General features: G+C 60.6%; 1 protein-coding gene across 5 annotated transcripts; it reads right to left on the minus strand.

The window, feature by feature from the left end:
* Positions 1-497: 497 nt before the first annotated feature.
* Positions 498-25764, minus strand: INF2 (inverted formin 2). 5 transcript variants are annotated; one of them, XM_053595964.1, is made up of 23 exons: positions 25618-25764; positions 15533-15932; positions 14342-14457; positions 14110-14269; positions 13575-13608; positions 12398-12539; positions 11658-11799; positions 10639-11484; positions 10051-10202; positions 9896-9957; positions 9453-9555; positions 9116-9201; positions 8702-8802; positions 7776-7864; positions 7589-7696; positions 7138-7208; positions 6313-6433; positions 5899-6063; positions 5622-5724; positions 5359-5520; positions 4185-4832; positions 3667-3723; positions 498-762 (listed from the first exon to the last, which is right to left on the minus strand). In XM_053595964.1, exons 2-22 carry the CDS (start codon positions 15921-15923, stop codon positions 3668-3670), a joined length of 3858 nt encoding a protein of 1285 aa, XP_053451939.1. In that variant the 5' UTR covers positions 15924-15932; positions 25618-25764; the 3' UTR covers positions 498-762; position 3667. The 5 variants fall into 5 exon arrangements, with proteins under 5 accessions (XP_053451939.1, XP_053451935.1, XP_053451936.1 ...); XM_053595960.1 differs by lacking the exon at positions 25618-25764 and adding an exon at positions 17664-17856; XM_053595961.1 differs by lacking the exon at positions 25618-25764 and adding an exon at positions 17664-17855 and having other exon boundaries at positions 7776-7846.
* Positions 25765-27086: the final 1322 nt, after the last annotated feature.

Raw genomic sequence — 27086 nt, forward strand, 5'->3', positions numbered from 1 at the left:
CCTCTTTATTTGTCACACATCCAGCCACCAGCTTCTTTGGCCCACCCCTGGGGGTTAGGGGCCAGCAGCCTGTCCCCAATGGGTGGGTGGTGAGGAGAGGTGGTAGCTGCTGTGCATCACCTTGCCGCCGCTCACTGGATACTTCTTGTCCCCTGGTCCAGGGCTACTGGGCCTGGGAGGGGTTTCCTGCTTCAAGAAGGGGGTCCTGGCTGCAGGATGGGAGGCTCGGCTATGGCAGCCAAGGCAGATCCTCCCCACACTCGATGGCTGGACATGCCAGGATGGGGGCCAGACTCCAAGGGTGGGGACCTAGCCAGCCTCTACCCAGAAGCCCACTCAACTGCCTCTACCCAGGAATCTATCACATTTTGATGAGAAAACAGGTAGGAGGCAGAGTATGGGGCTGAGGCTGCAGACTCCCAGGTGCTGGCCAGGCATAGCCCTGCCCAAAGGCTGTGGGCACCACGGTGCATGCAGTATGGGGGCAGTGCTGAGAAAGCGGGTCGGGAGGGGCTGGGTGCATGCAGGCAGGCAAGGAGGGTGCTGGGCTGGGCAGGCAGCAGTGCCTGCTGGGGTTCTGGGCACAACACCCCAGGAAGGCTGGGAAGGCCCTCGCTGAGTAAGGCACGGTGTTTTGGTTTCCCAGGAGCCCAGTCCCAGCCTGCCCTGGTAGGGCCTCCCACAGTAGCGCGTTGACAGCCCCTGCTGTGCCCAGGCAGGCCTGAGGGCTCCCTCACTTGGCTTTAGGCTTGGGCCTGAGGCCTATAGGGAGGAAGAAGAAAGGACAGTGTTAGAAGCACCTTGTGGGGGGACAGCACCAGGGTGACCACTTCTGGGTCCCAGGCCCCTGCAGCCCTCAACCATGCCCCTCAGGTCCACTTAGACTTTCTCTGGAGCAACAGAACTCATTCAGGTGGAAGGTGCTGGGATGACCCTGGCAAGTCAGTTCCTGTCCAGGCTGGGTCTCAACATGGCTATCTCCTCTCTGCTGAGATGGGGAGTCTGCGGCTTGTCCCCATACCCACGTAGGCTGCCTATACTTATGGCTCCCCACTACCACAGCTGTGCTTCCTCAAACCTTCCCCACTATGCCCCCAGTGCCAGGACTCTGGCTGCTTGTCCTTCCTCTAGCTGTGTGCTAAGGGCACCAGGACATTATCCCAACAGCTCCTGCAACCTGGTTGGCCTCCATGATTGGCCCTGTAGTTCCCCTGACCCAAGCACCCCTAGACTCTGGTCCAGGGGCCCTTGCTTGGCCACCCTGGTGCCAGGCGGCGTCCCCAGTTCCCTGTGGGAAAGGAGCAGACTTGTGTTTAAGAACCACTGCTTGAAAGAGCCGAAGCACAAGCTGTCCAGGGCCCTTCAGAGGGGGCACCACTTCCCACCACAGGCCCAGGAGGCTGGGCAGGGTGAGCTGGAACTGGGGGCTGTGCCTAAAACAAGGAACACTCAGGGAACAGAGAGGCTACCTATCAGGGCACAGAAGCCTGTGATGGGCCTCCCTAGCCCCCACGCAAATGCATGAGGGTGGCATTCTCTACTCACACAACTTAAGAAGAGAGAGGAAAGATCGGGAGAGGAGCAGCACAGGGCAGTGAACTGGTCCTGGGGAGGCCCAGGCTGCTCGTGGTTGCAAGGCACAAGTAAGCTGAAAAAGGTGCTTTGCAGAGGGCGGGTCTCCTGCAACTACCACCTCAACCATGGAGACAGACAGGCTGCCAGGCCCCTGCTGCCTGTCCCTCCACGCGGCCCTGCCCCCAAGCCTAATCTGGACCTGCTTGCCGGGCAGCAATCAGACAAAACCAAAATGTCAGTCATACAAGACAAAAGGGAGCTGGAAAGTTCCAGAACTAAAAAGACTGAAGAGATGTGACAACCAAACACAGCCAGTGATTCTGGATAGGATCTCATTTAAAAAAACCCAAAGCAATGACCCTGAAAGGCATTACTGGGATAACTGCACACATCTGCCCGGGGTATGGGAGCCGTGTGATGGAAAACAATGTCGTGTGGACAGAGAACAGGGCGGTGTACTCCTGGCTGGCAGCTCTGTGGGAGAACAGTCCTGCCCTCAGGAGTTGTTCATGGTTGAGTCCAGGGTTCACTCTCCATGGGCTCAGGTGGGGGAGCGATGCAGCAAAATGTTAACAAGTTTGGTAGTTTTTGTAAATATTTGCAATTTTGGGGATAAGGTAGTGTTTATTCCCACCTCTTTGCAAATTTCCTGCCATGTGGAAGTTTTCCTAAATAAAAAGATGAGGAGAAAAGGGTGGGCCTCCTTTCTCCTGCCCTCAGCCACCCTGATGGTGGGCCGTGGGGAGCGTAGGACTGGGAGTGGTGCAACGACCTGGGGGGGACTGGGCTGGCTCACAGACTCAGCATGGGCTCGGAGACCACTGGACAGTGGCCACACACATGGCTGCCACCCCACGCCGGCAGACTACCTAGTTGGGGCCCGGGCTGCAGGTCCAAGTTCTGCCCTCTAAGGGAGAGGCTGTGGCCCTTCACAAAAGCATGTGCTAGTGTTTCCCCAGAGAGCCCAGCATGGAAGACAGCCCACATCAAATGCTAGGATAGAGGGTGAAGCCTATGCCCCAGTGGTTGAGGAGAGACCGTAAAGGACATGCCTGAGGCTGCTGCCCTTCCTCGTGTCTCTACCCTTGACCCTCTTTCCAGGGCCCATGGTGCCCAGCTGAACCTGAGCTGCTCTAAGCAAGACTGGAGGAGTGGGGAGTCCCCCAGCCAGACTGTCCCTCCATTCCCACTGGCCCTCCCCCTCCCCTGCATGGGCTGAGCCTCCAGGGGCCCTCAGCTGTCTTGTTGCATGTCTAACTCTCAGGCCCTGGCCACCCATAGGTGGTGGTCCCAGAAGAACTCCCTGCACACACTGGCAGCAAACTGCATCTGAAGACCCCTCCCTGTCTCCAGGGCCTGGCCTAGAGGAGGTGATGGGGGAGCAAGAGGAAGTGGGGAGAGGGTAGGGAAGGGATAGGGAGGGAAAAGATGGGGGAGAGGGGAGAGAGGAGAGAGAAGGGGAGGAAAGGGGGTCCATTATCCCCACCCCTCCACCCCCACCCCCTCAGAGGTTTGCTGCCTATTGCCCTGCCCTTGGGACCATCGTGTCTCCTCAAAGACCCCCTAGGGACACATCTGGCCCCACGGACAGACTCAAAGTGAAGACACCCCCCAAGGAGCTGGGGTCAGTGAAGCACGTGGTTAGGGAAACTATAGTTATGGCTGCGACAGACCAGACGAGTGGAGGACAGGGGCAACCTCAGTTTGTCCTGCCAGGAGGCTGAGCTGCCCCCAGCGGTCCTGCCCCTGCCCACAGTGGCCTGGAGGCCCGTTCCCTGGAGGGAGCTCAGCTCAGTACCTGCCCTTGAAGGCCTCTGTTGCCTGGAGGCTAGCTCTGAGGTTGCACCTTGCTACAGGGGGAAGGGGGGAGGGGATAGGGAAATGGGGGGCACAGGACACCAGGTAAGTGAGGCTTGGCCTGGAGAGGGGGCCAGCAGAGGGGAAAGCGGCCACCACCATCGGCCACAGAAGCGGGGCCTCCCTGATGTGCCAGAAACCAGGGTTAGCGTCCAGGGGTCGGGGCAGCAAGCTAGGGCCCACTGCCCTCGTGGTCACCGTTAGTGCACATGGAGCGCCAGGCTGCATACATACCTCACTGGATCACACACAGCCTTTTTGTTTTACTATCATCAGAATCAGGGACAACCTCTGCTTTCAAACAAAGAAACGCACTCAACCACATGCCACATGCTAGTGGCCCAGAGCTCCGGGGGCATGGGGCCAGGGGCCGGGTGGTGAATGTACCACTAGAACCTGCTGCCCGGTTCTCTGGCTCCTGATCACAACACAGCCCCCGCCCAGGTCCTGGTGCCAGGCGCCCGCCCCACTGTACCCTGCTCTGCCATACTCCATGCAGCCTTTGCCATGGCACCCACACTCCCAGAATTAGCAGGTTAGGAGAACAGCCACAGAGGTGGTAGAGACCCCCCAGAGCTGCCCTCCTGTGGGCTGCACCCTTGGACCACCCTCCTTCCTGGGTGCCCAGTGGGGAAAAGGGGACTAGATGGGCAGTGGGGAGAGGTCTAGGGCCCCGGGGTGGGATGAATGAGCTCTGACCACATGCCCAGGCAACCCCAGCCCTGGCGACGCCCCAGCTCTCCCTGAATTACCTTCCTGGCTCCTTGTAGGACGCTTCTTTCTTCGCCTGCCTGGCCCCTTTGTGGACCGACCCCAGGCCCTGGGGAGTGTGCCAGACCCTGAGGAATCAGTCACTGCATCCTCAGAGAAGGACCTGTCCAGGGACGTGTCTAAAGCGGACTCTGGGGCCGTGTCCTCCTCATCTGCGTCCCCACCAAGGCTTGTAGCAGGGAGATTGGCACTGCAGCCATGGACCCCTGTGTCCTCCAGCCCCTGGCTTGTGCTGTCGGCTGCAGCCTGGTGGATGCTGCCTGTGATGCCCTTGGTGCTGTGGCTGGAACCTTGAGCCTCAGGGGGCTGGTCACTGCTTGAGAACTTGAGGTGCTTTAGGGCTTGAGCATTGCCCAGAGTCACTGGCCAGGCCCCCTCAGAGGGCAGGGGGCACTGTGTGCCCTCAGGAGCTAGGAAATCACTGGCATCTTCGTACCAGGAAGAACGCCTTTCCAGGGGCCTGGGACCACCCTCCTCTGAGGGCTCATGGGTGGGCTGTGGGCTGGAAGTCACAGCGTCTACAAGGTCCCAACTCTGGGGTTTGCTGGTGGCTGCAGCATCAAGGCCTGGTTCCGAGCGGGGGCAGTGGGTATTGTGCCTGGGGCCTCCTGCAGTGTCTCTGCTGGCCGCTGTGGAGGGAAAGAGGGAGTATATGTCAGGGGTGGGCAGACGTCAGACCCAGCTGCACCCCCCAGGGGCCTCCCTGCATCTCAACTGTCCCAGGCCCTGCACAGCCCCTGCCTCGGGAGCCTCCCTCAACACCTTCAGACCTCACTGCTGCAAGGGCCTCCACGTGTGGCTTCCCATGGGCAGGGTGCGGCCTCAGTGTCTGTCCAGAGCATGGGAGAGCCACTCTGCCCAGCAACCCCAAGGAGAGGCCCCCTCCTGCCAGGGCCTTTCTGCCTGTCTCAGGCCACCTCAAGGCCCTGGCCCCATCTCTTCAGGTGTCTGGGCTGGGTAGGCAGTTGTCACACAGGGCGGGGCCTGTGTTCCAGCAAAGAAGCTTGGAGGAGTGGACAGAGGGAGGAGGCCATCTCAGGTGTGGGGAGACGAGTGGGGCTTTCATGTGAGGTAGAGAGGGCTTCCTGGAGGGAGGTATACTTCAGGAACAGTGGGAGGGAACTGAGGGGAGGAGGAGGTGGGTAATGGTCTCACCAGGCTCTGTGACCCTCAGGGGGTCCGCTGCGGCTGCCTTGCTGCCCCCATCCATGTCCGTGCGGCCGCGGGCTGTCTTCCGAAGCTGGAAGCCTTTCCTAATGTCGGCCAGCAGGGCATCGATGACACACACCTCCTCCTGCTTCCCAGGCCCCGTCCTGCCTGGGGAGCCAGGGAGCCTCAGAAAGGAGCCCAGGGGACCTGGAGACCTGGAGCCCACCCAAGGCCTGTGCCCGCCCCACCCCGCCCACGCCTGGCCTCACCCAGCTTCCCATCCTCGCCCCGCGGCCTGCGCGCCTCTTCTTCAGCCAGCTGCTGCTTCCTCCGCTCTGCCCTGGCCGCCTGGTCCTTCCGCTCCTTGTTCTCCTGTGGACAAGAGCTCCCGTCACTTCCCCCATGGGCTCCTCAGGCCGCAGCAGGCAGAGCCGAGGGAGACAGCCAGCCCACATAGGTGTGTCCACTGTGCTTCTCTGCTGAGGGAGCTGAGGGGCCCAGGAGCCCACTCTGGCCTCTGGGCTGTGCCCTGCCTGGGCCCCTCACCTTCAAGGCACGGATGAAGAGGTCCCGGAAGGTCTTCATGGTGCTGAAGGTGTCTTCCAGGGATAGCTGCTGGGCTTCCTCACATAGGTAGTCAGCCAGCTCCCGCCGCTTCTGCTCAATGGCCTCAAAAAGCTCATCCAGCTCACGGGAGGCTACGATGCTGGCCTGGGGCACAGGGCATAGCCACATCCCATGAGGCCCCAGTGTGGGGGTCACACACAGACCCTGTAGGCAGTGGTCCTGCACACTGGGGCACCTCGGCCCCCAGGGGCTGCTACCCCACCAGAGCCCTTGCTCGGGCTGCCCCCTCCTTGATGCCCTGGGCTCACCTGGCCGTCCCAGGCTCAGGGCCTGACGAACCTAGACAAGGCACACCCACCTCCCTGGGGTAGGCAGACCCTCCTGCCTGCTTGCCTGGAGCCGCTTGGCATACTGCTCCTGCACCTCGGGCACCGAGGCTAACACCTTCTGTTCCGTCTCCAGAAGCTTCTTCAGGTTGGAGCTGGCCTCTGAGCGGATGGTCTCTAGGTTGATGCTGAAAGGAATCAGAGGGCCAGAAAGGGATAGGTGACCACTGACAAACAGCCAAATGAGACCTGGGGCCCTTCCCCTCACTCCCTGGCACAGTGGGAGCCCCTACCTACATCCCCTGGAAAAACCCTGGTGCCTCCCTGCACACTGAGGCACGGCATGCACTGTAGATTCAGACTTAGTCCACTGGAGCGCTGAGGGACAGTGACCCCTGAGGGTCACATGTCCTGCTCGCCTGCCTTCCTCCCCTGCACTGAGAGTCAGAGGCCCCTGGACCAGTAAACCTTCTGGGGACAGGTGGAGCCTAGGAAGGGCTTGTGCTGGGAGCCAGGGCCCTGGTTGGAGGGGGTTGTGTTGTGGCTCTGGTTGCCTGCCTGTCCCCACTGCATAACATTGGAGGGTGACATGGCTTCCCTGGGACTGTTTCTTCATCTATACAGTGGGGATGGCAAGGCCTTGCTTACGGGCTGTCATGACAATTAACCTTGTAAAGAGACTGTTAGACCAGCTCCCGGTGTGACCCTGGCCAGGTCAGTCTCTGTCCCAGGCCTGTTTTCTCTGCTAAGTCACATCGGGACAGGCTATGGCAGATGTCCTATCTCACAGTGAGAGCCAACATTCTGGTAGGCAGCATGCTGTAGCCGTGGCCCCTGGCCTGGAGGTCAGGGCCTGGGTGGGGAGGTGGGGGTGCTGACAGGAGCTGCCTACCCTGCTGCCTGGGAGGGCTGCTCCAGGTCCTGGGGCAGCTGCAGGAGGTCCGGGTGGCTCTTTTCCACTTCCTGCATCAGGACATGTCCAGTGAGATCCACTGCGGCCACATGCTGGACCTGGGGGTGCCCCTGTCCCCAACCCCATAGCTCAACCCTTAGTAATTAAGGTCCAGAAAGCCCTCAGCACTGTGGGCTTCCAAATCTTTCCCTTGGGCCTGGCTATGATTTTGTGCTATTTCTGCTTTTCTTGGGGACTTCCCCACACAAGACCAAGGGCAGGCGTCCTGGGGAGGGTGAGGCTTGTCCAGGTGAGCAGGTGCTGCAGGAGGGAAAGGATGCCGGAGAGGTGTGGTGGCAGGTTTGGGCTTGAGGCTGCTGGCCCCGGGGGGTCCTGGGAAGGAGAGACCAGCAGCCCACCGTGTTGAGCATGTCCGACGGCAGCTGCCCACCTCCAGCACATGGTGCAGCAGTGTCACGCGGTTCTGCTGGGACTTGGTCTCCGTGAGCTTCAGCAACGTGCTGATCTTGAAGCCATCAGCATCACCCGTGTGGCTGCCCTGGGAGGAACCATGTGTTAATCTTCCTGCCTCCCACGTGTGGTAGCAGGAGGCAGGGTAGGTACAGCCCCTGGCTCACGTAGTTGAGGAAGTTCCCGATTTTCAGGATCAGTTGGCAGAAGACAGGCAGCTGGTGGCTGGTGAGCAGGCCTGTGGAGAGGCACCAGGCTGGGGAGGGCGTTTTGGTCCAGAGTCCCTATATGCCCTTCCCTCCCAGTACTCCCAGTGCGGGGGCTCCTTCCCTCCCAGTACCCCCAGCGCCCTTCCCCAGGCTCAGCAGAGAGGGACATAAGGCTAGGCATGAGTGGTTGCAAACCCTCCCCAGGAAACAAGTTGTGAGGACAGGGTAGTGGCATTGACCTTTCACAAATCCCAGGGGGCGGATGACTGCTCCCCCTTGGGCATGGATACTTCCTGCATGTATGCAACAGCAGTGAGCTGCACCTCATGGTCCAGACCCAATGTGTTCCTGCCCATGGTGATGGCCAGCCCCTGCTGATTCCTTGTTCAGAGAAGCTGGTGTATGAGGGTGTGCACCCATGTCTGTGTGCACACCTGTGTCTGTGTGTCTACCTGTGTCTGTGAGTGCATCCGTGTCTGTGTGTGTACTAGTGTCTGTGTATGTGCACCCACATCTGTGTGTGCAGCAATGTCTGTGTGTCTGTCTGCATGTGCGTTTGCACCCATGTCTGCGTGAGCATATGTATCCATGTTTGCGTGTATATACCGTGTCTGTGTGTGCACCAATATCTGTATGTGCACCTGTAGGTGTGTGCATATGTATACCCATGTCTCTGTGTGTGCACCCATGCCTGAATGTGCACCCCTGTCTGTAAGCATGCATCTGTGTTTGCACCCATGCCTGTGTGTGCGTGTGACTGAGAGTGTGCAGGCATGTGTGTCTGTGTGTGCCTCAGGTGGTGGTGATGGTGGCATAGGTGGTCTATGGTGAGGTGTTGAGGGCCCTCCCCACTGCTGGCCCTTGGCCCCATTAGCCCCACTCACTTTCGCAGGCGGCAAGCACTAGCTGGGCCCGGGGCCGCACCGTGTCCAGGACAACAGCTGAGCCCTCGCAGAGCAGCATGCACTCAACGCGCAGCTGGTAGCTGGGGACAGCAGAGCCCGAGGTCAGGGGCCTGTAGCCCCTCACCCGCCTGCCTGCAGTGTGGGGTCAAGCAGGCACATCTATGGCTGCAGTGGGGAGTGGGGCCCATGCTGCCCTCGGTCATGGGCACTTGGGGTTGTCCCAGAGTAGTGGGCTTCTCCCCTTGGGGGGACACGGGTGGTCTTGCTCTTTGAAGGCCAGGGAGAGCAGGTGGGGCACGAGCCAGACCATTGTGGTTTCCAGGACAGGGAAGTTCCTCTGTCCAGTGCCTCCTAAAGGCCCGGCCCTGGAATCCAAGGGCTGCCCATGCTCACCAAGGGATGTCCAGCAGGAGGAGGTAGAATTGGTCAGCGTTGGCCAGCCTGGCCCGCTCTTCTGTGAATGCTCGCAGGTTTTCAATCTGTGGGAAGGAGACCTGTGTCTCCTTCCTGTGTAGGAACCTGCCACATACCAGCTTCCCACCCTCCCTCAGACTGCCTGCTGCCTCTGTTCACATCCAATATTGCTTTCTGTGGCTCATGGCTGAGTCTGGAACAGAACTGGGACCCCACCCCTCTTTGTGCCCCGACTGGGAGGCTCTCCGGGACTGCCGCCACCTCACCCCAATCCCCCAGGTTGGCTGCACTAACCCAGAGGGGGGTTCCAGCTCACCTCATGCTTCTCTGGAAGGAGCTTGAAGAGCTGTTTGAGAACTTCCACATCAAATTTGGTGGTGTCCCCAGCCCGAATCATGGCGGTGACATCCTCATTGGAACTGGAGGAGGTGAGAGGGAGGGGCTGCTCAGGAGTGAGGGCATGGCTCAGGGGGATGCTGCCAGCTTCTAGGCAGGGAAGGACTCAGGATTGGGAGTCAGGATCCAGGTTCTCGCCCTGGTTTGGCTGCTGCTGTCTGTGGCCTTGGAGACGGTCCCAGCTGACCTCTGGCCTCAGTCATGCCCAGGAGTCTGGACTGGGTTGTGGGGGGCAGCCCCCCTCCAGCTCTGGAGTGGGGCGTGCATTTCCCACGGCAGCCTGCAGAGGGCACTGCATCCCAGGAGAGCGGTGGGGGCTGGTGGGGGCCGGTTGGGGTAGGGGCCAGCCTGTCCATCTCTTACCATTTAAACTGCTTCAGGAAGATGTTGAGGTTCAGGCTCTTCTTGGAATCAAGGAATGTAATCTGGAAAAAAAAACCCCGCCAGCTTGCTGGTATGTGGATGGGGCATGGCAGGTGATCCCAGTCTAAGCACTTCCCCACCCTGCCCTACCCCACCTCCTTGGGCTCCTTCCTGGCTGGCGTAGAGGCTATAGTGGGCTCCTTGGGCTTGGCCACAGGGAGGGAGAAGAGACGCTCGATGCTGGAGAAGTCCGGCTCCACCACCTCAGCACAGGGACTGCTGAGTGTGGCCCACATGGAGTTGTGCTCTGCAGAGAGGGAAGTGAGGGCATGGCCAGTCAGGCTCACACACCCCTGGGGTCCAGCATACAGCAGGCACATAAGTACTGGTGAAGGAAGCCCTTGGGCTGCTGTCAAACCATGTGTGTGCATGTGGACACAGGTGCATGTGTCGCCACTGGCAGGTTACTTGGCCACTGGCTGGCCACAGCATTCTCTGAGCTGGGCCCTGTGTGCTGAAGGCCCAGGCAGCACAGGGACTGCAGTGTCTGAGACTGGCAGCAGCCCCAGGAGCGTGGGGAGGGACCTCAACCTTCTCCTCTGCCCTCATCTCAAGGACCATAGAGCTGAGCCAAGAGCAGGGCCAAGCTGCCATGGCCATGCACACGTAGAGACACTCATGCTGCAGGCACCCTGCTCCTCTCCCGAGCACGACCAGCCCCCTGGGGGCCTGGGGATCCTCACCACGTGCCACGTTGGACGGCAGCTTCTGCCAGTTCAGTTTTTTCATGCGCAGCGTGGGCGGGTTGACTCGCCTGTGGCTGGGGACCCAGGCTGAGCCCAGGCTGTGGTCCACCTGGGCCACGATGGCCTCCTCCACACTGCCCATGGCAGAGAGGCCGGGTAGGGGTGGAGGTGGAGGGGGTCCCCAGCCCATTCCAGGCAGCGGGGGTGGTGGAGGTGGTGGGGGCAAGATCTCACGGGAGCCTGGCAGGGGTGGTGGTGGTGGTGGGGATGTGGCCCCCACACTTGGAATGGGGGGTGGAGGTGGACACCCCATGCCTGGCAGTGGTGGAGGTGGTGGGGGCAAGATCTCACGGGAGCCTGGCAAGGGTGGTGGTGGTGGGGATGTGGCCCCCACACTTGGAAGGGGAGGTGGAGGTGGGGGTGGTGGTAGGGACATAGCCCCCAGGCTTGGCAGGGGTGGTGGGGGAGGGGGCACTGGGGGGGATGTGGCCTCCAGGCATGGTAAGGGGAGAGGGGAAGGAGGGAGCCCTGGCACGGAGCTGGGAAGAGGGGGTGCAGGTGGGGGTAGGGTGGGTGCCTGCTGTTCCAGTGCTCTCAGCTGTGAGGCTGTCCCACCACTGGTGCTCTGGATGCTGCCCACGTGCTGGCAGGTGTGTGCCACTGCTGGCTGATGGCCCTCCACGCTGGCCTTGGGGGCAGTGCTGTTCTCAGGGGAGCTGCCCCTCTGGCTCTGGACTAGGTTGGCCTGGACACTCTTGTGGGCCTTGTCCAGGGGGCTTGGTCGGGGCCGCCCCTTGACAGACAGGAGCCGCTCAACCACTTCCTCCAGGGTACAGTCTTGGGCTGCAGTGGGGGACATCCAGGGTCAAGGGAGATGGCCAGAGAAGGAAGAGATAGAGACTGGATGGGGAGGCAGAAGGGGTGGCCACCTCCCTTGGGTAGAGGACACATGAGGGGCAAGGATGGGCCCCTTCTCCATGGTCTAAGAGCCCCGTTTGCCCACCAGGCCCCCGCACCATCACTGGCCAGGAGCACAGCCCGGTTCACCAGGCTCTCCAAGGCCTCCCAGAGCAGCTGGCTGGAGCGGTGGGTGGGCTCCAGGTGCAGGAGGCCCTGCAGCACGGACAGCAGCTGGGCAGATGCTGGCGAGCAGCTCACCTGGCAGGTGGGTGAGGGGAGTGAGTCAGCAGCTGTCCCATCCCAGTCAAAGACTGCGTGCCTGTCTGCCAGGGCCATCCCCCCCATCATCCCCATGCCTTGTGGGAGCCCAGAGGATAAGCCTCAGAGCCTGTGGCACTGCTGACACTTGGGACTGTCCTGTGCATTATGGGATGCTAAATGTCATCCCTGGTCTCCACGCTCTTAGCAGCACCCCCAGCTGAGTGCTGATAACCAAAACTGTCTTCAGATGCTGCCTGGGGATACAATACCCCCAGATGAGAGCCAGCAGCTCTACAGGCACTTGGCTTCCTGGTTCCTTACCCCCTGAAGTCCACCTGATGGTGACTGGCCAGCTCTGGTCAGCCCTGGCCCTCTGGTCCTGCAGCCCCAGCTCTGGTCCTGGGACTGCCCAACCAGCCCCCAGGCTGCCTGCCCCAGCACTGCCTCCCTCCAGCCCCTCATCCTTGCTGCTCCCCCAAAGTACAGTGCCGTCTGGGTCATGGTGGGCTGGGCCAGGGCAGATGGGGGTGGTTTTGAGCCCTGGACCTCAGGCCACAGCCCACTCTGGTGGAGCCACCCTCTGCCTGTGGCCCACCTTGTGGAACAGGGAGGCAAAGACTTCCTGGTGACTGTTCATGTCAACTCCTCCAGACACACGCAGCAGCTCCTCCTCGTCCTCAGCCTTGGCCTCCTCAAAGGCCTCGAGCTGGATCAGCAGGTCAGGGTCCTCCAGGTCTCTGGGGAGGGGGCTGGCTGAGCCTGCTGCCCACTCAACTTACCTGACCCTTAACAGGCAGCGGTAGCTAGACATGGTAGTCTGAGAGAGTGGCAGGCTCATACCTGCCAGGTTGTTGGGTCACCTGGGCAGCTCTACCCGCCATGGAAGGGTACGAGATGTACACACCCAGGCCTAGGGAGGGGGCTGGAGCTGAGGGCCAAGCTGCTGTGTCCACTACGAGATGTACACACCCAGGCCTAGGGAGGGGGCTGGAGCTGAGGGCCAAGCTGCTGTGCCCTGGGGAGGGAAGGTGCCCCTCTGGGTGCCTCATGGGCTGGTGAAGACCACATCCAAGGTGGGTTCACCGTGGCCACCTGGATACAGGGAGGAGCAGGGCGCTGACAGGAAGGGCTTGATTGTTCACTGGGCCCTGGACTTGCCAGTCATCTCAGCCTGGCCAATGAGCAGAGCCCTCAGCAGGCAGGGCAGCCACCCAGGTATGGCACTGGAGGGGCACAAAGCACCCATCCGGCAAAACTGTGCCCAAGGTCAGCTCAGTGCCAGTGGTATGAGCCCTGGGTTCCTTCAGGCTAACTTCTCAGGGGCGTGGACCATGTCCTGAGTGTGGTTTTCACTAAGGCCCAAGCTACCTGAGTTCCCAGCAGGGGTGTCAGATTTAACAACAACAACAAAAATGACAGGTCATCAATTACATTTGAATTTCAGAAAAGTAATGAATAATTTTTAGCATAAGTATATCCATGCAATATTGTGAGATATACTAAAATATTATCTGTTGTATGTCTGAAATCTGAAATGGCTGGACGTCTTGTACCTGGCAACCTAAGGTCCACGGGCAGCTGCCAAAGACAGTGAGCTGTTTTAGCCTATAACCTGGCCTCAGAGCGGAGCCACTGGGGCTACTCTGGGAACCGCCCACTGCCTATCTGGAGGCTCTGGTTGGGAGGCCACTGGGAACTCAAAGGGCAGGTGAGCCTGACTGTGGGGAGCAGCAAAGGGGCAGCTGGCAGGGCCAGGCACGACAGACACTTACCGTAGCCGGGTCAGGATGTCTAGCAGCTGCAGCCCTGGGAGGGACAGACAGACTCAGAAGGCTTCAGAGGCTGCCTCTAGCCACCCCTTCCTATCCTGGGGTCACCTGCATCTTGCGTCCCCTCCCTCTGGCTCAGTTCTGCCTCCTGGGGCACCCAATCCTGCTCTGTTCCTCCCACAAGAGAAGCCAGGGACATAAGGCTCCTGAACGGTGACATGCTGGGCACACAGCAGGGCTTGGTCACTGCTGAGACTGGCAGGGCTGGATCTGGGGCTTGAATAGTCTGCTTCCCTCTATTGCCCTAGCACTGTCCAGGAATAACACATAGGTGCTCTGAGTACCATATCTCTCTCAAGGGATAGCTGGTGCCAGGAGGGTCCCCAGGCCAGAGATGGCGCCTTCCTCTGGGGCAGGTTTTGTGGCACCCCCACCTCCCCAGGTGGGTGCCATTTGGGTTGGGCTGGCCCAGGAGCCCAGGGGAAGGTGTGGGGCCCTGGCTGCAGGAGCGGGCACCCAGGCAGCATGGTGTGGTTACCAACAAACTCGCTCCGCAGCTGGGCACGGGTGCGAAGGTCCTCTGGGCCCAGGATGACGGCGTTGATCACACTCAGCAGGGTGACGACATAGGGCACGTTGTCGCTGTCAGAGAGCTCGCTCATGATGACGCTGAAGCGGTACTGCTGGCTGCATGCGCTCTGCAGGAGTTGGGGGGTCAGGGGGAGCCCAGGAGGGAGGCCCCACTCACCCAGGCAGGTCCTGCCGCTCACCTTGTAATGGTCCAGGGCGTCCAGGGTCAGGGCATGGCCCTCGGGGGAGTAGATGCAGAGGGCAGCCAGCAGCTCAAACACCTGCTTCTTGACCATCACGTTAGACGTGTCCAGGGCTGCCAAAGGGCGGGTGGGTCTCAGCCAGGCCCATGATTCACCCTTTTCCTGCTCCTGTGTGGCTGGGCTCAAGACAGATGTCACAGGTGCTCTGCACTCACCCTAAGTTCACATCAGGTGCTGGGCAAGGGGCAGGGCCCCACAGTGCTGCACTCTCCCTGGCACCCCACCTTGCCTCCTGGACCACACGGAAGGGCTTGGAGCCAGGCATGGCCCTAGGCATTTCAGGATCTGCTGAGTCTGGCTGGTCCCACGTTTTCCCTAATGTCAGCCCTATCTGTGTTTACCTGGGATACCTCCTTGTCCTGACAAGGCCCTATCTCTGACCTCATCTCCGAGCTATGAAAGTCTGTGGGACTCTCTCATCTAGCCCTGCTGAGGCAAATTCATAGAGGGCTCCCTGAACATCTGGGAGAGACTGGCCTGGCCCCTGTACCCACTCCTGGCCCCTGGATCAGACAGAAATGAGGCGGCCTCTGCCTCGCTCACTCATGCAGGCACCTGGCACCCCGTGGGTCTGACTGCACCCATCACTGCCCACCCCCGCTGGTCCTGGTGGGCAAGGGTCTCTCCCAAGGGGTCAGGACAACCTGGGAGACTTCCTGGAGGCAGCAGTGAGGTGGTACTTAGAGGATGAGTAAGGCCATGGACACATCAATAGCAGAGAGCAGCCGGGCAAGTCCAGCTGCTGGGGAAGCAGCCCCCAGGTCCCAGAGCAGGGAACAGGGTAGGGAGGGGGCACCGGGGAGGTGCCAGGTGGTGGAGAAGGATGTCTCCGGCAGGTGTGGGGCTGGGCTGAGGTCCCGGGCTTGGAGCCAGGCAGAGAGGAAGTGGGAACCACTTAGGGGATTGTGATTTTGAACAGGTGGCTTCAGCGTGGCCATGGGCCTGGGCCAGCACAGGGCTGGGAGAAAGGGTGGAGTGGAATCACAGGACATCCTTATGTGCAGCTGCTACAGATGCCAGGTGGCCAGGAGGTCTTAGATGTTGGGTGTGTGGTGATGCTCCCAGACCCCAGGAAGCCACCCCCAGACCCAATCCAGGCCCTGACTTCTGCTAAGCGCCTAAGCTCACCGCGAGAGAGCTGGCGGGCGTAGGCCGGGTTGCCCAGGATGTATTCAATGCCCTGCGGCGAGTTCATGACGGCGCGCACGCAGCTGACGCAGGTGAGCTGCAGTAGGGCATCAGCGATGCGTGCCACACTGCGGCCCGACAACCGCGCCAGCGCCTCAAGCAGTAGGTCCAGGCCGCTGTGCTCCAGAAACTGCACCATCCAGCCACCATCACTGCTCTCCAGCCGCTTGCGCAGCCCCGAGTAGTTGACCACGGAAGGCACCTGCAGCAGCCGCGCACACAGCTCGGGGTCCGCGCTCTCCAAGTTGGCCTCCGTGGGGTCCGTGTCCTGCGGCCCCAGCTTCTCCTTCAGTGCTGCCCACTTGCGCTGTGCACCCTCCTTCACCGACATCCTGCCGAACTGCAGGGGAGAAGAGCTGTTGGCCCGGCCCAGCGTGGCGCCAGCGCGGGTGGAGGCCCAGTCCCCAGCCTCAGTTTCCCCGTCGTGCGTCCGGCTCACACCTACGCCTGGAGCAGATGCACCCTGCTGACAGGTCGCAGTAGCACTCTATCCCTTGCCCTGATGAGGGTGCAAAGTTCAATGCCCATCCCTGACTGAATGGCCACAGCAACCAAGGGAGTGGGCAGCAAGGTCCCCACTGCACACACAGGGCCCAGAGGTCAGAAGCTGAGGCCTGAGTGAGCCTGGAGGAACCTGGAACACCACTGAGCCAGTGGTGATGAGGCCACAAATAAGGGCATCTCTTATCTCACTCCCACAGTTCTTCCCCTGGCCCAGTGGCCAGGGTCAGATGGGGCAATGTGGTGGGGAGAGAGCCCAGACCCGGCACTTCCTGGGCTGTCCACAGTGTCAAAAGTGAGGCTGGAGAGGCAGGGTCTCCTAGGAGCCTACTGAAGGTCGCCATGCACCAAGCTTACCCGGGTGGGAGCGGCAGCCCAGCCAGGCCCTACTCCTCCCTGTGCCTTAGTTTATCTGCATGTGGGTGGGGAGACAGACAACCTAGGCCCTGAGCACTTGTAGTTTTATTAGGATTCAGCCCAGGAACCCTCCAGAAGGCTGGGGGGAGGCCTGGCCCAGAGGTTCCCTCTCCCCCCAACACGTCTTTCCCCAAAGCAGAACAGGAAGGTGGCTGTACCTCCACCATCCTCTCCTCACCCAAGTCCCCCTCCCCTGGCCCAGCTGGCTGAGACAGTGTCCCCAGCCATAGTCTCTGGGGACTAGCCTCAAAGGTCAGGGGCATCCCAGGCCCTCCCAAGACCATGTATGGCTCACATCTTATATTTAGCATCTTGAGAATGGCAGTGGGAGGGAGGCCTAAGGAGCAGGGCCTGGCTGGGATGTGGCTCCGCTGAGTATGGACCCAGCCCCAGTATGCTCCTCTTGGTGCTCGGCCCCCACCGACTAGAGGGGGAGATGGAGGCAGCACCCAGAGCACCCCGGCCCTCTGCCCTTGCCCAACAGCTGGACATGGCACTGTGGTGTCTGGGCCCCAGCAGGCAGCTCTGGAGCCCGCTGTATGCTAGACAGCCAGTGCCACTTCACTGCAAGTGCTGTCCAACCTGACTAGCCAGGAGGACACAGGCCAAGGATGCTGAGGTCACACAGGACCCTGTGGGCAAGTAGTGACAAGTGCCCAGGCACTGTGGTCCCAGTGCTCACCGTCCTCAGCTTGGAGGCCCAGTTGGCCCCTCCACCTTGGGCGTGTCTTGAAGCCCCCTACCCTGCATCTCCAGGGCCCCTCTCTACTGTTCAGCTATGCAGAGACCCAGTCTGGTGTTTCAGACAATCCAACCCCACTGGCCCCTCATCCCGCCTGTCCAGTGCCCTGTGAGGCCAGCAGGGTCCTCCGTGAGGCAGCCCAATGGGTGGAGAGACCTCTGACCTGCCTGTGGTTCCAGCAGACCTTAGCCAGGTCACTGATCTTATCAGGGTTTCAGTCTCCTCACCTGAGCATCCAGCATCAGGCTGGGAGCATCCAGGAGGCTCTGGGTGTGGGCTCCCCTCCTTCTGCCTTCCCCCTAGGAGCTGCAGCCTGTGTCCTATGCTGGGCCTTGGAGGGTGGACAGCCCCCATGTTTTAACCCACCCTCCCCAGCCTAGCCCCCTTGGCCATCCCCTGCCGTCCACTCACCCAGATGCGCAAGGCCTTCCGGCTGCCTCTGCCCACCCGCTCTGGGGCCTGCCTTGGGCTGCTCGCATTTTTCTGGCTTCTCATCACTGCTGACCATGAGCTGCCTCACTGCCAGCTGTGGCCCTGGTTCCCCCAGGCAGCCTTAGGTCCCCAGAACCCTGTGGGTGGTTGGGGGCTGCTCCCACCACCGTGAAGAGCAGGACAGACGGCTGTGTGTGCACTCCTGCCCACCCTGGCTGCTGCCACCTAAAGAGGCACAAGAACTGACCCTCCCTCCCCTGCGTCCATTGGCTGGAGTCCCTGTCCCCTTGGCACAGGCTGAGTAGAAAAAGGCAAACTCTCCCAGGCCAGGCCTCTGGTATCCACAGCGTCCTGTCCAGCCAAGAGCCCCAGGGGTCCCTCCACGCACAAAACCCTGATCTTTCAGAGACAAGCAACATGGCCTAGAGCTGCTGGGGCCTCGGTTCCGGGACCCCCCCGGATTCACAGGGGGCTTGCTGACCTGAGCACTGCCCTGCCCCCCTGCCCTGGGCATGCCCCTGGCCTCTCTGAAAGACTCCAGTCAGCAGCCCCCCACCCTGTCTGTGTGTGGAGCCATGGCAGGAGGTTCCCCACCCACCTGCCCACACAGGATCTTGTGCCCTGGTGGTTTCGGCTGGGCTGGGGTCCCACTAGGAGGAGAGTGTGGCTGGGGCCCCAGACACCAAGCCCAGAGCCACTCTCTTCCCCTGGCTTCCTAGTCAGGTCCTGGGTCAGGACAACTCCCTGGAAATGCTCCCTTTGCTTTTCAGGATGAGACACTAAATACGCAAGGAGACAACACAAGGCCACATACAAAGACAGAATGCTGATCACAACCTGCAGTGATCATCCCTGAAGCCAAACAAAACCTCTGTAGCAATCAGCCCAAATAGCTGGACCTCGTTAATTCTTATCCCTGCTTCCAACTTAGGAAGAGAAAAGTCAACTGTGTACCCCAACCCATTTCCTAGGAGCCAGCAGCCCACATTAGGGCATCCCCAGCTTTCTTCTTCTATAAAAAGCTTTTCATAAATATAAGGAAAAAAATATATATATATACATGCACATGACACACCATGGAGCTTCCTCACTCTCTGCCTACCAGTCTCTGCCAAGCCCTGGGGAGGGCCACCCTCTTGCTGCAGCATCTTCCTGCCGGGTGGGGCGGGGTGGGGGTCAGTGTCTGCAGCTCACTGGTCTCAGGAGCACAGGGCTATGGGCACCACCAAGGCGGCAGAAGCCTTGCCATGGGCTTATTGGCCATGCACCCAGGGGCAAGTTACTCTGTCTCTCTGTTCTCGTCTGTAAAGGCCACGGTTGCAGTGGGATCTGCAGAGAGTAAGCATTCAGGGGTGGCTGTCCCTGCACTTCACTCTTCCCCATCCAGCTGGGCAGCCCAGGGCAGGGATGTGTTCTCGATCCCCGTCCTGGCTGTAGGGGTGGGGACTTTCAAGGGTCTAAGGAGCACGCAGACCCTGGGCCTGGCACCCTTGGGGGTGCTGCCTTCTGTGGCTCCATCCCTGTAAGAATGCCTGGGACCTGGGGGTTCTAGGGATGCCAGGCCAGGGGGGTGGGGGCTGGGATGGGAGCAGGCTGGGCATGTAGAACCTGAGGGGGCTGCACCAGGACGGCAGCTTTGGAGTGGCCCTGCCACTGCCAGTACAGGACTGGTGCCTCTAGGCCCAGGACCAGCGGGGGTGGGGTACAAGGAGGGTGCTTGTCTTTTGGGGGTGGGCGGGCAAAACGGCAGGAGAGGGATTCCGGAACGGGGAGGCAGGGGCTGCCACACTGTATTTTTAGCTCCTCCAGGAGCCTAAATTTTTCCACTGCCTGGCAGCCCTCACATCTCCAGAACAGCATGCGCTCCTGGCAGCTCCTGGGGTAGCCCAGGCCATCCAGTGTGGAGGAGCCTGGGGAGCTAAGCACGCCTCATCCACATCCACATTGCTGCCTATGCGCTTCCAGCGTGTGTCACCTTCCCCCTCAGGCTGTGCCTCACCTGTTGCAGGCTCAACCCAGGGAGGGGGCTGTGTGGTGGGCCTCAGGGAAGGGTTGAGAGTAGGTGTTCACTCAAGGCCCTTCTGCCCAGAGGCATGGAGCATGTAAGACCTGGGCGGTGGCTATGACCTCACTGTCCCTGGCCTGACTCATGTACAAGGAGCATTCCAGTCCCTATCACCTGTGGTCCTGAGTTCAGAACGGAATGCAAGGCTCCTGCTCCCCTGCAGTATCTAGCTATAGGACAGAAGGCCCCTGAGGGGTGGTCATGATGAAACAAATCAGAAAACAAAAGGCGGGAAGCAGGCCATGCTGTGTAGGAGTCAGAATGGCACATCTCCTGGACACCTGCCCCAGTACCAATAGAAGCTGCATCTGGGATGGGTACTGTCACTTGTGTGATGAGGAAAAAAGCACAAAGCAGCTGGAAACAGCATCAGCAGGCTGCAGAGTTGGCTCAGAGCACTCAGGAGGATAGCAGGATGCATAGCAGGCCTTGGGCTTCCTTCCACACTCTGACAAGTGTCCGTGGGGGCTCCTTAAATGGAGAGGGGCCAGGGGTCCAGGCTGGCCAGTGCTGAGAGCAGTTAAGGGAGCCAGTGATGCCACTGGTTAAGGAAGCCAGGCCACAGCTTGGCCATGTCCCCAGGGCCTGCATCCTAGCCTCCTAGTTAGGCCCCGCGTCACCAGGGCCCCTGGGAGGGGAGGACCATCCCAGCTGACCCTAGTTTGGGGGTGGGGTGGGAGGAACATAAACTGGGCATTAGGGAGCTCTACAGGGAGGAGGCAAACAGGAAGCGCCTGCTGGGCGTGCAGAAGGCGGGGAAGTAGGCGTCAGGTCTCTATGAATGGGCTGGGGTGGGCTGGGGAGGGCAGGAAGGGTGGAGGCACCCATGCCAGGAAGCCACTGGGTTTTCACTTCCACCTGCACAGAGGGTGTGCAGGGACCACGGTCACAGGCAGGACCTCTCCAGGGCCCCATCTCCTGGGCTGCACAGACAGCAGGGCTGACGAAGTGTCCCTAAGGCCACATCTGACATTCTGGAGCTCTGGTCTGGAATTTGGGGACCCAAGGAGAGACACAGGAGAATGACAAGGGCAGCTGCTATCTTCAGGAAGCCTTCTGAGCACCACGGCCCGCCCAGCACCAGCAGTTAGTGATGGGGGTGATGTGTACAGAGCTGTGATTAGGGATGGGGAAGGCAAAGCCATCTGTTGGCTGAAAGTGGCAGACGGGGCTAAGAACTTGGGGTTGGTCTACCACAGGCCACAGTGCCTGACCACAGACGCCACTAGCAGGTGGCTTCTTCTTGTCCCCCACCCTGCCCCAAGCCGGACTTCTGTCTTCAGTAAAAACCTGGCCCCACCAAGGAGGGGAAGTGGCTAGCTGGAGGATTCAAGTCTTGACCACTGTGCCTGGGGGCATTCAGCCTCTACTCTGTCCATGCCCAAGGCAGAATGGTGACACAGTGCCTACCCACATGCCCTGTCCCCAGCCCATGTCCAGGAGCAGGGAGGACAAAGGCAGATTGAGAATGGGAAGAGGCATGGCCAGTGGCCACTGCCAGGCCCAGTGCTGGGTGAGACCAGCCTTTGCCACTGACTGGTTCTCGGGTGACCCCAGGACCTCAAATGGGGATGAGAATGTCAATGCCAACCCTGTAGGCTGCTGACAGATCAAGATGCCACCTGTAACAGGCCCTGTTACCAGCACCCTGCCTGGTAGTGGGATCAAACTGAGACGGTGCATGAACCCCCTCCCTGCTCAGCCCACTGTCTACTAGGCAATCAGCAGCCTCAGCAAGGGCTCCACACACTGCCTGGCACTCCTGGGATGCAAGGGTACCAGGGCCTTGGGAAAGCCGGGTCATCCTGGACTCAGTTTTCTCATCTGTAAAATGGCTCGGATGCTCTCTAGGGAAATGTTGCTCTGACCTCTCCAGGGTCCCCCATCTGGGTTTCTGCCTTTGCTGTCCTAGCCATCCCTGTCTGCTCTTGTTAACAGCCCCTCACTCCCCTGTCCCCACATCCACAGCCTGGGTCAATCCCAGGGAGGGGGCAGCCTGGGCTTTTCTGAGAATGGGGGCAGGGCTGTGGGTGTCCGCAAGGAGCTCCTCTTCTCAGGCCACTCACATCTATACATGTGGGAGGCAGAGGCAGGCAGGGCCTTGCCTGGGCTGAGTGCAGGTGGCTGCTCAAGCTGTACCTGAAACAGGAATAGGGACCAGGCAGGGATGTGGGGGGCAGGTGCACAGTAAGGATACACCCGGAGCCTGAGAGGACATGGGACAGGCACAGATGGGGAGGTGGAGGCCCTGAGAATGCCAGTCCTCTCCACATAGCCATGTCCACCCCTGCAGGCAAGGGCCAGGACAGCTCAGGCCTGGGGAAGTCTCTGCCCCACTGTGTGTCCCTCAGGACTATGTGCATTGGGGGCCACCAGCTGGGCTCAGTGAGGGCTTGGCGGGGCTGGAGTGGGATCACCGCAGGCCCTCATCTTCAGCTGGGCTGCCTGGGTGCTCCCTCCTGGGTTGGTCAGCCTAAGTGTGGAGCCTCAGTAGCACATCCACAAAACAGGAAGCAGGCGCCTGCCTTCACTTTCCACATGTGTTTTCTGACTGGCCTCTCATCCATTTGGTGCCTCACCCAAGGGTCCTAGTCAGCCTGGCCCCTGTGGTGCTGGACACTCACCCTGCTGGGGAGGCCTCTGCCTTCACCACCATGGTAAGGCTGGCTCAGAGCAGCCCTGCAGTCCCTTCCCCCACCTCCTCCCACCTGGGACCTGGGGGTGCTCAGCCCGGTGTGGCTCTAGGGAAGGAGGTAGTAGAAAGAGCTATGGCAGATTGGAGCAGGCCTTGCCCAGGCACCTTTGACACTGCAGGCCCCGCCCAGGCCCCTCTGGTCCCTGCCCAGATCCCTCTGACACCATAGGCCCCGCCCAGGCCCCTCTGACACTGCAGTCCCTGGCCAGATCCCTCTGACACCACAGGCCCGGCCCAGGCCCCTCTGACACTGCAGTTCCTGCTCAGGACCCTCTGACATTGCAGGCCTCCAGGCTGGCCCACACACTCCTGGGCTGAGGGCATATGCCTTCCCCATTGGGAACGCTGAAGGTGTGGAGGCTCAGGAGAGCTTCCTGGCCCTTCTCATGGATTCTCTCCTCCCTTGGCTTACTGCAGCAGCCTGCAGCTGGAAAAGCTACTGGGGAGAGAGGAAAGCAGCTCTGGCCCTTGCCCTTGGCTGTTCTGTCCCCAGAGAAGGGGCGAGGAGAGGGGCCTCTGCTTTGGTCTTCCCGTCAGGCTGCTCACTGCTGTGATAGTGGCTTCAGCTGGTCCTTGGGCAGCTGTCTTCATGGGCTGCTCTGGAGTCACACGGGTGGGTATCCGGGGTGCGCCTGTGTCTGCCCTCCTCATTCAGAGGCCCAGTAAGGGCTACTTGACCAGATGGTGGTACCAGGCCCCGGGGCCTGCCCACCTGTAAACACCGCAGTGGTGACAGGGGTGGGGGACAGCCTGGCCTCCAGCTCTCTGGGGCTGGCTATCCTCACTCTGACCCCAGATGTGGCAATGTTCCAGGCTCTACCCCACTGAAGGGGTGAAGTGAGCACACAGCAGGGGTTTACAAGTGCCTTCTGCAAGAATGGATGACGTGGAGTCTATAACCCTACTGCTCCCTGCAGCTCTTTGCTCATCTGTGGAAAGGGTGCTGTCTGCAGGACTATACCTGCCTGGCAGGGAGGGGCTGCAGCTGGCTCCTCCTGTCCCTGGCTAGCACACTTGCCCAGCACACACACCTCCAGCTTCACGGGGGACACTCTGAACAGCACTTTTTTAATCAAACCTCAGAAGGGACTGTGAGAGATGACAGGCCCAGTCTGCTCTCCCAGCCTGGTGGTCACCATGGAGGTCACCTGGTAGATCACTGGGCATTCAGACTGTCTGGGCAGGCTCCTCCTTCCTAAGTGGGACTGCAGGGCTGAGTGTCTTCCCTAACCAAAGACCACATGTGGGACTCTGCTCACACCTCCAGTGATGGGGAACACACCCCCTCCACCCCTCCCTCCTTCATGCCCTTCAGCCTCCTTGTCCTTGGCACTGAGTAACCCCTGGGCCTGGCACGACTGTGGCTCCTGGGGCAGCTCCACAGAGACTGGACCCTGCGTGGCCTCTACCTCTCAGTCTAGGCAGTACACCTTCCCCAACAGTGTCTACTGGGCCATAAACTACGCATGTATTAGACACCTGCTGTGTGAAGAGCCAAAGTAGGGGAGGGGGCCAGGCCGCAGTCAGCCTCTATCCCTCGGGATAGGGGGACTGACCTCAGGGCACTGCAAGAGCCAGGGACGTAGGCTTGCTTCAGAGGATGGTCACTGACCCCAGCAGAGCTGGCCAGCTGGTCGTGCCTACACCTGCAGACTGCACCCTATTATTATCCAGAGCTAGTCCCCCTCCTACAGCCTCCACAAACTTGAGAACTTTTCTAACCCAGGAAACAATTGCACTTTGATGGAAGCTGAATGGAGTCTATTTAAGGTAGGAGGCTCCAGGTTGCAGAATATGCGGTGTGTACAGCCAGTGACAGCCATCAGCACCTCCACAGAGGGGGCTGCACCTGGAGGTTAACCCTCTGCTGCTCAGGAGGCAGCCCACCAGGGTGGGTCACAGGTGGTAGCCCCACCTGCCCCTTCGTCCTGTCTTCCCAGGGACACTCCCTTTGCTGCCTGCTGGGGTCTATGTCAGTTCAGAGCTTTGAACTCTTAGGGAAGGGATGAGAAGGTGGGGTCTAGGCAGTGGTCAGCTCCTGCTTGGTCCCAGCAGAGGTCTCCTCCATCAACTGGGCTGCTTAAACAGAAAGCTGCTGCTGACCTCGTGGGGATGGGCAGCATTGGGAGTCAGACCCCAGACCTGCAGCCAACATGTGCTACACAGGGTCCTCTACCCTGCATGGAACCCTGAGGGGGTTGGAGCATTTGCTCTGGTCCATTTCCACTTCAGGGGAGCAGGGAGTCAAGTTTATGCCCAAGCCACTGTCCCCAACCCTGAGTACAGATGTAGAAATTGAGGCCCAGTGAAGGTCCAGGTCCTACTTCTGGGGACCGGGGTCTTGTGCAAAGGGAACTTCCCAGCTCAGGCTCTCATGCGGATGGGCCTGCTGTACAACTGGACCGATGATAAAGCTGTGGTCACAACTGAGGCCCAGCACTGTGCAGCCTGGAGCTCTGGGTGGCAGCCAATAGATAGACCCTTTCCCCCACACCTGTTCTAGCCTGCAGCAGCTGGTGGGCCTCTGACACAGCTGGTCACCCTGGCTTTCCTCCTAAGGTTATGGTCACTCCTGGGGTCACTGCAAGCTGGGGCTGAGGAGACACAGGGACCACCTTCCACCCCACACAGATAGAACAGAGAGCTGTGACAGGGGCTCACTCTCTGGAATCTTCCTGTGGTGGTGCCAGTGCGCAGGGTGTGCCCATCTGTGAGTGGGCAGCTAGAAACCACGCAATCAGGGTGGGACCGCAGACCCGCGCGCAGCGTGGGGTGCAACCCGGCGGCAGACCCGAAGTTGAAGTTTATTTTCCCAACTGTGGCTGATTCACAATAAGGACGTGGCAGCTGCGAGGCGGGGAAATACCGCCTGCCCAGAAGGAGGCTAGCAGACTCTCGGCCTTCTACCCTACCGGCAGTGCAGGCTTGGGCGGCGTCTCCGCGCCAGAGCCGCAGACCCGCGCGGGGCGCATGGAGCCGGTGGAGCCAGAAGCACCCTGGGGTCCCCGCCCGGGAACTGGAGTCCAGGCTGCTCTGAGCTGTGGGACCCCTCGCCTTTGCCCGGGGCGCACGCGCTGTCGCTCAGAGCCCCACTAACCAGCCCCAAGCGCGCCTAGCCTCCTTCCAGACTCAGTTTCCCCCAGGACTCTTGGGCTCGGAGGCCGCGGACTTACCGGGTGGGGATGAGGAGGGGTGCCCAGCGCTCGGGCCGGATCCAGGTCAGGGGTTGCGGGCAAACAGCGATCAATGCTGCGCTCCGCGGGGCTCGGACAGGGGCGCCGGGCGGGTTCGGGGCGGGCTCGGGGCGGGACGGCACCTCCTCTTCCTCCCGCCCGCCCCGCCCGCTGGGGGCCACGTGGGGAGAGGGCGGGGCGGCGGCGGGGGGTCGCCAGGGAGGCTCGGCTCACTTAGACCCACCCGGAAGGAACTGCAAAAACGTAGGCCGCCCCTTTCCCCGCCTGCTGGCTGGGCTCCTGGTGGAAATGAGACCTACAGAGCGGGGTCGGGGAAAAGGGCTTGAGAGCTCTGGAAGCTGGACTTCAGACCTCGCTGCCCGCCCCCTTTGCTCCCTCCACCGCCCGACATCCCCCCGTTGCGCCCCCATCGGCAGCGACCCACCAGAGCGGCCACTGGGGCAGGTGGGACGCCCAGGGCATGCTGCTCGGCTCCCTGTGTCCCAGGGCACGGGCTCAATCCAGCCAGGTTCAGAGTTCCTAAGTCTGGGGCTCTCTTTTGGAAGACTGCTCTTCCTGGTCTTTGGAGAATGTGGGTCCCCATTGGCCAGGCCAGCAGCTGGCCTCTCTGCAGCCCTCCCCAACAACGCAGTGGTGGTCTCAGGGTAGCCCCCAGGAGCTACCTCTTTTCCTGGCAGCATTGGTGTGGTGTTGGGATAGGTGTCCTCTGCCACCACTTCTTGTCTTGTGTCATCTGCCCAGCAGATTGGTAGGTTTCCTATCCTGTCCCTTCCACCCTCCCACACCCCCTCCCGCACTGTCCAGCATGGTGCCCACCCATAGTGGGCTCTAATCTAGCTAGATGACAGAGCCAGGTCCTCAGCTCTGAATTTCCTTTCTGGTATTTAACCCCCAGAGCTCAAAGGAGGTAGAATTCACCAGGCCTGGGGGCTCAGGATCCCTAGATGGCTTGGAGGAGGGCAGGGGCCTGTAGGCCCCCTGGAGCCCCAGTCTGATGGGAGAGGTGCTATTCCTGCCCTGAAGATCTGCTCCAGCACTGGCTGTGTAACCTCAGGCTGGAACATGGCCCTGTTGAGCCTCAGTTTCCCCATCTGTATATAGAATAAGCACCTGTGAACACAGAGATATAATGTCTGCGCTCATTTGTGTCTTGACAAATCTATCCCGAGGGCCTGCTGTGCGTGGGTCTTGGGGGTAAGGCTTGTGATAGAGGGGCTCAGGCAGAGAGAGGGGCTTGGGATGCAGACCTTCAGGCCTGGGTGCAGGTGGCTTCCAGCCTCTTAATACCTTCTGCCTTGGAGCCGGCCACATGCCCTTCGGTGCTAATATGCTCCAAGTGTGGGAATCCACCCCAACGCTTGCTGGCTTGTAAATGGACACTCCCTGTGTGTGCAGACCCTGCCCAGGCCCAGTAATCTTGGCTGAAAGTGTCCTTGGCTCAGCCCCAG

This window comes from Nycticebus coucang, chromosome 6, assembly GCF_027406575.1.
Source record: "Nycticebus coucang isolate mNycCou1 chromosome 6, mNycCou1.pri, whole genome shotgun sequence".
NCBI classification, from domain to species: Eukaryota; Metazoa; Chordata; class Mammalia; order Primates; family Lorisidae; genus Nycticebus; species Nycticebus coucang.